General features: G+C 38.0%; 1 protein-coding gene across 2 annotated transcripts in view; it reads right to left on the reverse strand.

Moving 5' to 3' along the window:
* Positions 1 to 3,414: 3,414 nt before the first annotated feature.
* ANAPC5 (anaphase promoting complex subunit 5) overlaps positions 3,415 to 12,054 on the reverse strand; it is a 42,836-nt gene continuing 34,196 nt past the window's right edge. For both annotated transcript variants that reach the window (XM_007189538.2, XM_057527150.1), the window contains exons 14-17: positions 11,503 to 11,610; positions 11,272 to 11,419; positions 4,156 to 4,318; positions 3,415 to 3,746 (exon numbers count right to left, since the gene is read on the reverse strand). In XM_007189538.2, coding sequence (XP_007189600.1) covers positions 3,535 to 3,746; positions 4,156 to 4,318; positions 11,272 to 11,419; positions 11,503 to 11,610 — 631 coding nt within the window. In that variant the 3' untranslated portion in view covers positions 3,415 to 3,534. The remainder of the gene's footprint in view (positions 3,747 to 4,155; positions 4,319 to 11,271; positions 11,420 to 11,502; positions 11,611 to 12,054) is intronic.

The raw sequence follows: 12,054 nt of genomic DNA on the forward strand, positions 1-12,054 counted from the left end.
GGGTGGGAGGGAGGGAGGGAGGAAGGAAAGAAAGAAAGAAAAAGAAAGGGGGGAGGGAGGGAGGGAAGGAAAGGAAGGAAGGAAGGAAGGAGAAAGAAAGAAAGAAAGAAAGAAGACCCTGAGAAGTTTCTTGTTTCTCCTCAACAGGCAGTGAGATTAATATGTTAGTCCCAAACATAAACGGCAGCATAAAAGAAGTCAGCAGGAGCACAGATGAAATTCTTCATTTGCCTTCACTGTATTATGAGGAAGAAAAAAATCAGTGTGACCACCCCAAAATGACAAAATTTAAAACACTCTAAACAACTAGAAGTGTTCAAGATACATAGGTGAACACAAAGGCAGCCTGGTGATGAGAGAAAGAATGTAGGTTGAGGAAGCTGTCACACCTGCACTGAATCCTGACTGGTCCTCCCTGCTGAGGGGGCTGGGTCAGGCCACGTCTCTGGGCCTAAGTTTCCTCAACTGTAAAATGGTATTTGGCTTACAAGCATTAGAAATGGTATTGATATGTGTGAAAGTACCTGGCACAGTGTCTGGCCTATCCTGGGCACTAGATAAATGACAACTGATTTTATCAATTATATATTCAACAAACGAAAAGAACGTTCCCCCAAATAGTAAAGTACTTTTGAAAACTCTGGGAGCAGACAGCTCTAGGGTAATGCACCAGCAAGGTTGGATTTCCAGCCCTGCAACCTATTAACAGTGTGAGCTTGGGTTGTGAGTGACTTAACCTCCTTATGCCTCAGTTTCTGTCTGTTAAATGGGATTATTGCTATTGCCTACCTCTTAGGACTGTTATGAAGATTAAATGTGTTAATATTTAATGAAAATAATTTAACACTCTGTGTTAAGCTGTTTGTTCCCACCTGCCCCAGGACTGGAAACACTCAACACCAAACCTGCTGGGGAGAGTTTCCCACTCCTCTCTTCCCCTTTGAGGATCTATCCTCAGGTCTCTGGTATAGACCCAAATACCCATTGGTTATTTACTTTTAGTTCCCTCCTCACCAAACCCCTTCTCCATTTAACCAAATCATTGATTCTTTTTTTTTCTTTTTTTAAAAATATTTTAATTAATTTATTTCTTTTTGGCTGTGTTGGGTCTTCGTTTCTGTGCAAGGGCTTTCTCTAGTTGCGTCAAGCAGGGGCCACTCTTCATCGCGGTGTGCGGGCCTCTCACTATCGTGGCCTCTCTTGTTGCGGAGCACAGGCTTCAGACACGCAGGCTCAGTAGTTGTGGTTCACGGGCCTAGTTGCTCCGCAGCATGTGGGATCTTCCCAGACCAGAGCTCGAACCCGTGTCCCCTGCATTAGCAGGCAGATTCTCAACCACTGCACCAGCAGGGAAGCCCAAATCATTGATTCTTATACCCCTACATTAAACCACCCATAATTACACTGGTCTGATTCTTCCTTCTCCCACCAAATGCTCCACCAGGAAAAAAGGTAATTAGCTGTAATCCAGACGGTTATGAGTTTTTGGGTCACTCTGATGTTTCCAACTTTCCATTTAACCCACTATTCCTTCCTGAAGAAGCCAGGCTCCAGCCAACAAATCTAAGTCACAGATGGCAGGGAGCCTCAGACTCTTTATATTAGCTATGGATGCAGGCCTGGCAGGGTGAATGTGCAGCAAGCTGAGAGCAGGGTCGGGCAGGAGACTTCACGGGCGTGCCAACTGTGCAGTCAAACAGGGCTGTGTTTTTAGAAGGGCCCCGTACCTGGTTTAACGCTCCACTTAATATAGGCCTCGGGACTTCCCTGGTGGCGCAGTGGTTAAGAATCTGCCTGCCAATGCAGGGGACACAGGTTCGATCCCTGGTCCGGGAAGATCCCACATGCCGCAGAGCAACTAAGCCCGTGAGCCACAACTACTGAGCCTGTGCTCTACAGTCCACGAGCCACAGCTACTGAGCCTACGTGCCACAACTACTGAAGCCCGTGCGCCTAGAGCCTGTGGTCTGCCACAAAAGAAGCCACAGCAATGAGAAGCCCGCGCACCCCAACGAAGAGTAGCCCCCGCTACTCTGCTCGCCCGCAGCTAGAGGAAGCCCACATGCAGCAACAAAGACCTGACACAGCCCAAAATAAATAAATTAAATTAAATTTTAAAAAATTATATATATATATATATAGGCCTTGTATTTTTACTTTGCACTGGACCCCACAAATTATGTAGCTGGTCCTGGTCAGGTGTGATGATGTCTAGTTTTTATGTCACCCCATCTCTTGAACTTTCTTACATTGAGGCAGAGTAAGATCACTTCTTAGATTGGAAGGAGCTTAAGTACATTGACAAAAAATGACATCATATTAGAGAATATATGGGAAGAATGGAAAGAAACTGATTAATAATGGTTACTTCCTGGGAGGAAGAATTACATCTTACTATACAGCCTTTAACAATATTTAATTTTTACCATCTACATATATAACCTTTCAAATAAATTTAAGGAAAGATTTTTAAACATCGACATATTAACTAGTGTCTCTATCTCCACACTGAGTCTCTTATTTTCAGAGCAGCTGTCTTTGGCCGGCTAACGCACCCTAATGAGTGGGAGTTGTTTCACACTGTTTCGAAGAGCTCTGGGGATAAATTATTTCCCATCCGAAGGTTTAAATTTAACAAAGAAAGAGCCACTGATAGAAGCTGCAAAATTTGGTTGGTTCCTTGTTGCTGTTTTGGATTTGAAACACGGGGGTTTTTCTGTGAACACTGAAGGGTAAGATAAATACACTAACAGAGCAATAACTGGCTTCTGCTTAATTGCAGGGTTGAGATATGTAAATTAGTGTATATTTGAGTGATAGCATCCACACACCTCTGAGCTTCAGACCCTTTCTCATCTTATAATCACCTTATTCATGATGAATTCCTTATCATCATCCCTGATTTATTAAGTATAGAAAAAATATACCCATGCAGAAGATATGAGAAAGCCAACACCCAGAAAGTGACTGAAACATGCTTCTTGTCATTGGTCCAAAAACCATAAAAAGATCTTTCCCGTCTTATTCTCCAGTCAGGGACTGACATGTGCCTGCAAGTACACACAGACCCACCCCAAGCACTAGTCCAGCAGAACAAAACAGGGGAGCTTCCGAAGGAAAATCCAAGCCTCCGAAAAACCTGCACCAACCCCCTCAAGAGATCTACCAACACCCGAAAGAGCTCTTGTCTGAGCATAGGTGCAAAATGAATTTACACACTGGTGGAGAGTATGCACAACTGCTAATTAGATATTGGCAACTTTGCCCAGAGAGAACATAATCTTTAACACTTACACTAAGTTATTAATAAACCAGCCACTTATTAACAAAAAGTCGGTATCCTTTGCTATCAAAAGAAAGAAAAGGGAAAACAAAAAACAAATATGTATATTTTAGCAACAAAATAAGACAAACTAATCAGAATGCAGTTTATTGATAAGACAGATATCAAATACATCATTTATATGGAGGGAGGGAGTATGAACAAGTCCAAAATCATCTACTCTGCACAGTGGTCCAGTGGGGATGTTCTCACTAGAGAAGATTTATCAAGGGCACCCCATGAAAGGGCAGGTCCTGATGCAGCTGCCGGAAGAGCATCGCACACCGGTTCCTCTCCTGGGTCTTCCCCAGGGTGTGGTACAGTCTGGCCTGGAAGTAAACGACGTCTCTGATCTGCTCTTTGCAGTCAACCTTTGCAAAATAGTTCTTGGCTTCATTGAGGTTCTCAATGGCGGCCTCAAGAACTGATGGAAAATGGGGAAAATACCACACATATTTAACTCAATGCTTCACATATAGTTTTCAAAGCTTAATATCTATTTTTATTGATTTAACATGTACCAGAAACTTTTACATTCTACTCTTTGAGAAGAAACAAACAAACAAACAAAAAAACACCACTAAGTCTTTAGTACTGATTTCCAGCCTCACACCTAGTTCTGTAGGGTTAAAATAACAATTCACTTGCCCTCAACCTTCATGCAAGTATGCAAGTGAAAGCACTTTAAATGCTGCATGAAATTATAACATATATTTGTGAACACTCAAAACTTAAATACTGTCCCAAATTTAATGTCTTCTCTTCTTCTGGGTCCTAAATTTTACAAGTTTTCTGTAATAGTATTACCTAACAATCTTTGTATGGTTTCCTACCTTCTGCTTTCTTCAGTGGCTCATAGGAAGCTGCTGAAGCCACCTGGCACTTGGCCACCAAGAACATGGCACGGCCTTTGTCCAGGACAGCCCCGTCAGCCAAGATGGGCTCAATGGCCATGTGGAGAAGACTTAAGGCCTGTTCTGGGATTCCAAGGATGAGCTGAAAAAGAAACATCATGGCGCTATACACACCCACACCCACTGCCCACTACAGGAAGGGCTTCATTTCTGGCTCTTCTCTTCTGAATGGCAATGTCTGGCTTACTTTCTCCCTGACATGTAGTATCTTTAATGTGCACCACACTCTTAGAAAACATAATGTATGACAATCGATTTCAGACTACAATAGATAAAGGAGGGAGTAGTTATTTACATTATAGAAAAGTTTCTGTCTTTACAAAAATCTTTTACATTGATGATTCAAAAAGGTTGAACTAGCTGTATAAGAATCACTAGGAGAAAAGGAACCACTTTTAAAAAATTCAAAAATATATAGTAAAATAAACAAGGGTACACTAGAAACATCCATTTAACAGAAAATAAACAGTAATGGAGGAACAAGAAAAGATGTAAGACATATAGAAAAATATAGCAAAATAGAAGTAAATCCTTTCAAATCCATAATTAAATTAAATGTAAATGGCTTAAACTCTTCAATTAAAAGGAAGAGATTGGCAGAACAGATTTTTACAAACATGATACAACTATATGTTATCTATAAGAGGCTCACTTTAGATTAAAAGACATAAATAGGCTGAAAGTAAAAGGATAGTAAAAAAGATATTCCATGCAAACAGTAACCAAAAGAGAGCTGGACTGATTATACTAATATCAGACAAAATAGACTTTAAGTCAAAAACTGTAACAAGAGACAAAGAAGGACATTATATACTGATAAAGGGCCAATTCATCAAGAAGATACAACAAATATAAACATATATACACCAAACAACAGAACCCCAAAATATATGAAGCAAAAACTGACAGAACTGAAGGGAGAAATAGTTCAACAATAATAGTTTCAGAGTTCAATACTCTATTTTCAATAATGGATAGAAAACTAAACAGAAGATCAGCAAGGAAATAGAAGACTTGAGCAAGACTATAAACCAACTAGCCCAACAACAGCAGAATACATATTCTTCTCAAATGTACATGGAACATCTCCCAGGATAGACCATATGTTATGCCACAAAATAACACTCATATTTTAAAAGGTTGAAATCATACAAAATATCTTCTCTGACCACGTGAAGTGAAATTAGAAATCAGTAATAGAAGGGAATCTGAAAAATTCACAAATATGTGGAAATTAAAAAACACACTCATAAATAATCAAAGCGTCAAAGAAGAAATCACAAGGGAAATTAGAAAATACTTTGAGATGAACAAAAATACAACATACCAAAATTTAGGGGATGCAGTGAAAACCTATAGGATACAGTGCTCAGGAGAAAATTTATAGCTGTAAAAGCAAACATTAAAAAATAAAAGACTCTCAAATCAATAAACTAAACTTCCACTTTAAGAAACTAGAAAAAGAAGAGCAAACTAAACCCAAAGCTAACAGAGGTAAGGAAATAATAAAGGTTAGAGTAAAGATAAGCAAAATAGAGAATAGACAAACAAGTCATTGAAACTAAAAGGTAGTTCTTTGAAAAGATCAAGAAAATTAACAAACAGACTGACCAAGAGAAAAAAAAGAAAGACTCAAATGACAAAAGTCAGGAGTCAAGGTGGGGACTTAACTATCAACCTTACAGAAATAAAGAGGATTACCTGAGAATACTGTAAACAACTGTATGCCAACAAATTAGATGAGTTAACAAATTTCTAGGAAGACACAAATTATCAAGACTGATTCAAGAAGAAACAGAAAATTTGAATAGACCAAGTAAAGAGAATGAATCAGTAACCAAAAACACTTCCAATACAGAAAAGCCCAGGACCAAATGGCTTCACTGGTGAATTCTACCAAACATTTAAACAAGAATTAGCACCAATTCCTCTCAGATCCTTCCAAAAATAGAAGAGAATAGTTAATAAAATTTCCTAACTCACTCTGTGAGACCACATTATTATCCTAATACCAAAGCAAAGAATATCACAAGAAAACTATAGACCAATATCCCTTATGAATATAGATGCAAAAATTCCCAACAAATACTGGCAAACCAAACCCAGCAGCATATTAAAAGGATTGTAGACTATAACCAAGTAGGATTTATCCCAGGAATGCAACAGTACTTCAACATACAAAAATCAATCAACGTAATATACCATATTAACAGAATGAAGGAAAAAACCCATATGATCATCTCAATTGATAAAGAAAAAGCCTTTGACAAAAATTCAACATCCTGTCATACTAAAAACTCTCAACAAACTATGAGTAGAAGGGAACTTCCTCGAAGTAATAATGATGCATCTATGAAAAACCCACAGCTAACACCATATTTAACGATGAAAGACTAAAAAACTTCCCCCTAAGAAAAGGAGCAAAAACAAGGATGTTAACTCTTGTCACTTCTATTCAACACTGTACTGGAAATTCTGCACAGGGTAGTTAGGCAAGAAACAGAAATAAAGGGCATTCAAATTGGAATGGAAGAAGTAAAACTCTATTTGCAGATGACATGAACTTATATATAGAAAACTCTAAAGAATCCTCAAAAACCTCTAACAGGTAATAAGTTCAGCAAAGTTGCAGGACATAGATCAATATACATTAGCGATGAACAATCCAAAAAATGAAATCAATTTTTAAGATTCTATTTACAATAGCATCAAAAATAATAAACTACTTAGGAATAAATTTAACTAAAAAACTGCAGGAACTGTACACTGAAATCTAGAACACATGGTTGAAAGAAATTAAAGAAGACCTAAATAAAAGACATCCTGTGTTAATGGATTGGAATAATGTTAATAATAATAATGTTAAGATGGCAATATTCTCCAAATTGGTCTACAGATTCAACGTAATCCCTATCAAAATTCCAAATACCATGTCTGCTGAAAAGGACAAGCTGATTCTAAAATTCATATGGAATTGCAAGAGAACACTGATAGGTAAAACAAGCTTGAAAAAGAAGAACAAAGTTGGAGGACTCTTACTTCCTGATTTCAAACTTACTACAAAGCTACGGTAATCAAAATAGTGTGGTACTAGCATAAGGACAGATATATAGATCAATGGAATAGAATTGAGAGTCCAGAAATAAACCTATACATCCATGATCAACTGATTTTCAACAAGGGAGCCAAGACCATTCAATGGGAAAAGAATAGTCTTTTCAATAAATGATGCTAGGACAACTGAATATCCATATGGGAAAGAGTAAAGTTGGACTCCTACTTCACACCATATACAAAAATTAACTCAAAATGGATCAAAGAGACAAAAGACCTGTATGCAGAAAATTATAAGACACTGATGAAAGAAATTAAAGATGATACAAATAGATGGAGAGATATACCATGTTCCTGGATTGGAAGAATCAACATTGTGAAAATGTCTCTACTACCCAAAGCAATCTACAGATTCAATGCAATCCCTATCAAACTACCACTGGCATTTTTCACAGAACTAGAACAAAAAATTTCACAATTTGTATGGAAACACAAAAGACCCCGAATAGCCAAAGCAATCTTGAGAACGAAAAATGGAGCTGGGGGAATCAGGCTCCCTGACTTCAGACTATATTACAAAGCTTCAGTAATCAAGACAGTTTGGTATTGGCACAAAAACAGAAATATAGATCAATGGAACAGGATAGAAAGCCCAGAGATAAACCCACACACATATGGTCAACTTATCTTTGATAAAGGAGGCAAGCATATACAGTGGAGAAAAGACAGCCTCTTCAATAAGTGGTGCTGGGAAAATTGGACAGGAACATGTAAAAGTATGAAATTAGAACACTCCCTGACACCATGCACAAAAATAAACTCAAAATGGATTAAAGACCTAAGTGTAAGGGCAGACACTATCAAACTCTTAGAGGAAAACATAGGCAGAACACTCTATGACATACATCACAGCAAGATTCTTTTTGACCCAGCTCCCAGAGAAATGGAAATAAGTACACAAATAAACAAATGGGACCTAATGAAACTGAAAAGCTTTTGCACAGCAAAGGAAACCATAAACAAGACCAAAAGACAACCCTCAGAATGGGAGAAAATATTTGCAAATGAAGCAACTGACAAAGGATTAATCTCCAAGATTTACAAGCAGCTCATGCAGCTCAATAACAAAAAAACGAACAACCCAATCCAAAAATGGGCAGAAGATCTAAATAGACATTTCTCCAAAGAAGATATACAGATGGCCTACAGACACATGAAAGAATGCTCAACATCATTAATCATTAGAGAAATGCAAATCAAAACTACAATGAGATATCATCTCACACCGGTCAGAATGGCCATCATCAAAAAATCTAGAAACAATAAATGCTGGAGAGGGTGTGGAGGAAAGGGAACACTCTTGCACTGTTGGTGGGAATGTAAATTGATACAGCCACTATGGAGAACAGTATGGAGGTTCCTTAAAAAACTACAAATAGAACTACCATACGACCCAGCAATCCCACTACTGGGCATATACCCTGAGAAAACCATAGGTCAAAAAGAGTCATGTACCAAAATGTTCATTGCAGCTCTATTTACAATAGCCAGGACATGGAAGCAACCTAAATGTCCATCGACAGATGAATGGATAAAGAAGATGTGGCACATATATACAATGGAATATTACTCAGCCATAAAAAGAAATGAAATGGAGGTATTTGTAATGAGGTGGATGGAGTTAGAGTCTGTCATACAGAGTGAAGTAAGTCAGAAAGAGAAAAACAAATACAGTATGCTAACACATATATATGGAATCTAAGGGAAAAAAAAAAAAAAAAAAAAAAGGCCATGAAGAACCTAGTGGCAAGACGGGAATAAAGACACAGAACTACTAGAGAATGGACTTGAGGATATGGGGAGGGGGTGGGGTGAGATGTGACAGGGTAAGAGAGTGTCATGGACATATATACACTACCAAATGTAAAATAGATAGCTAGTGGGAAGCAGCCGCATAGCACAGGGAGATCAGCTCGGTGCTTTGTGACCACCTAGAGGGGTGGGATGGGGAGGGTGGGAGGGAGGGAGATGCAAGAGGGAAGAGAAATGGGAACATATTGTATATGTATAACAGATTCACTTTGTTATAAAGCAGATGCTAACACACTATTGTAAGGCAATTATACTTCAATAAAGATGTTTGAAAAAAAAAAAAAAAATGGATCAAAGACCTAAATGTAAGGGCTAAAACTTAGAAGGAAACATAAGTGTAAATCTTCATGATCTTGGATTAGGCATTGGTTTCTTAAGTAGGATACCAAAAGCACAAACAATAAGATTAAAAAAAGGTAAACTTGACTTCATCAAAATAAAAAACTTTCATGCATCAAAGGACACTATCAAGAAAGTGAAAAGACAACCCAGAGAATGGGACAAAATATTTGCAAATCATATATCTGATAAGCATCTAGCAACCAGAATATATAAAAACTCTTACAACTGAACACTAAAAAGACAACCCAATTTAAAAACGGGTAAAGGACTTGGACATTTCTCCAGGAACAGACACAAATGGCCAGTACTCACATGAAAAGATGCTCAATATTATTACTTATTAGGGAAATGCAAATCAAAACCACAATGAGATATAACTTCACACTAATAAAATGGAAAATAACAAGTGCTGGCAAAGATATAGAGAAAGTGGAACCTTCATACATTGCTGGTGAGAATATGAGATGGTATAGCCACAGTGGAAAACAGTTTGGTGGTTCCACAAAAAGTAACAAAGAATTATATGACCCAGCAATCCCACTGTTAAGTATACCCAAGAGAAATGAAAACATATATCCAGAAAAAAACTTGTACATCAATGTTAAGAGCTATTTGTAATAGTCAAAAGGTGGAAACAACCCAAATGTCCATCAACTTATGAATGGATAAACAAAATGTAGTGTATCCATCCGATGGAACAGTATTCCATTAGAAGGAATCTAGAACTGACTGACATGCCACAACATGAATGAATCCTGTAAACATTATGCTAAGTGAAGAAGCCAGACACAAAGGCTGCATACTGTATGATCCCATTTATATGAAATATCCAGAATAGGCAAACCCATAGAGACAGAAAATAGATCAGTGGTTGCCAGGGTCTGGAGGGAGGAGGAAATGGGGAGTGACTGCTTTAAAAAAAATGGGTCTGGGGTTTCTATTTGGTGTGATGAAAATATTCTGGAATTAGACAGTGCTGATGTTTGCAAAATAACGTAAATATTCTAAAAACCACTGAACTGTATACTTTTAAATGGTAAATTTTATGTTATGTGAATTTTATCTTAATTAAGAAAAAAAATCACTGGGGAAGCTGGTAAGGAAAATAGACTCCTAGGCTCCACCCCTAGAGATTCTGACTCTGTAGGTTTGAGGCAAGGCCAGATACGCAGATATTTTTAAAATCTCGCCAATAATGCTGATGCATGGCTTGGGGAACCTCTGCTTTAGTTAGTAAATTCCTCCAGTAAGTTCAAAATTCATTCATTCAATAAATATTTATTAAAACCTACTATATGTGGATCCTATTAGGTACCACAGGATATAGCAGGGAAAAAACAGTCCCTTCTCTCATGGTCTTTACATTCTACAGGGGGAGACAGAAAACAAACAAAAAATACAATTTAACTTCCAAAACCTTTCAATGAACACATGACTTCCTCATTTCCTTATTCATTCTCTTGTTAAATCAAGCACAGCTCTGGGCCAGCTAAGTCATTAATATGATGCAAGTGTCCTCAACGAAGAGGCACATCCTCCCTAGTAAATACACAGCTCGGTAAAGCCAGCACCGCTGGCAGGTGTCAGCTTGTCACCAAGTTCACAACTCCAGACTTCCATGGAAGGCTTGCACAATGAGACTACCTTCCCAGATTTCAATATTAAGAAGCAAAAGCTCATTATTACCCTTTTCAAAACCAAAGAGTAGTAACAGACTCACCAGTTCTTGAGCACAAATACGTGCTATAAAAACAGAGATCAGCTTACCTGGGCAAAAGCCAAGTTCAGCACTGTTTCAGAGGCCAAATGCTGCAACCGGTACTCCTTGGAGAGAGCCAGAGCCTGCAGGAGCACAGGCAGCGCGATGGTAGGGGAGGAAGATCGCCAGTACAGCTCTGCCACAGACAGCAGGACACTGCCCACAAAGAGGAAGACATGGGATGAGAATAACCAGCACAAAGTACCACCTAGGTGAGATGCACAAAAGCCCTCCCTTACCTGATCACCATTTCTGTATTCCTGATTTTCTGACAATGAATCAACAATTTTTGTAAAAGCTTGTGCGCCTCTGACATTTGGTTCTGAGCTTGTAGTACAATTGCTTTTCTGACACAGAAACAAAATAAACACAAATGGTTATATTGATGTTTTGCAAGGGTTGTAAGTAGAGTCATTTTCAGGTTTAGAATCTCTATTTCCTCAATTAGACTGTAATTGTAACCTCCCAAGGGGAATAACTGTGTCTGATATAATTTTTCTTAAAAGAGAAAAAAAAATTGTGTGTGTGTGTGTGTGTGTGAGCACATGTGTGTACACACACACACATACATGCACACAAGAAAAAACTCTGGAATTATAGATAGCATGTTAGTGATTATCTCTGGGTGATACTTTCTCCATTTTGTTTATTTGTATTTTCTAATGGTCTGTAATAAATAGGTAATAAATAGAAAAAAAAGGTTTTTTTCCTAAGCTAATCAATTAAGTCACACACAAAACAAATAAGAATAAAGCCATTTGAGAACTACTTCATTCTGGGGTTGGAGTTTT

Source organism: Balaenoptera acutorostrata, chromosome 13 (assembly GCF_949987535.1).
Source record: "Balaenoptera acutorostrata chromosome 13, mBalAcu1.1, whole genome shotgun sequence".
Lineage (NCBI taxonomy): Eukaryota > Metazoa > Chordata > Mammalia > Artiodactyla > Balaenopteridae > Balaenoptera > Balaenoptera acutorostrata.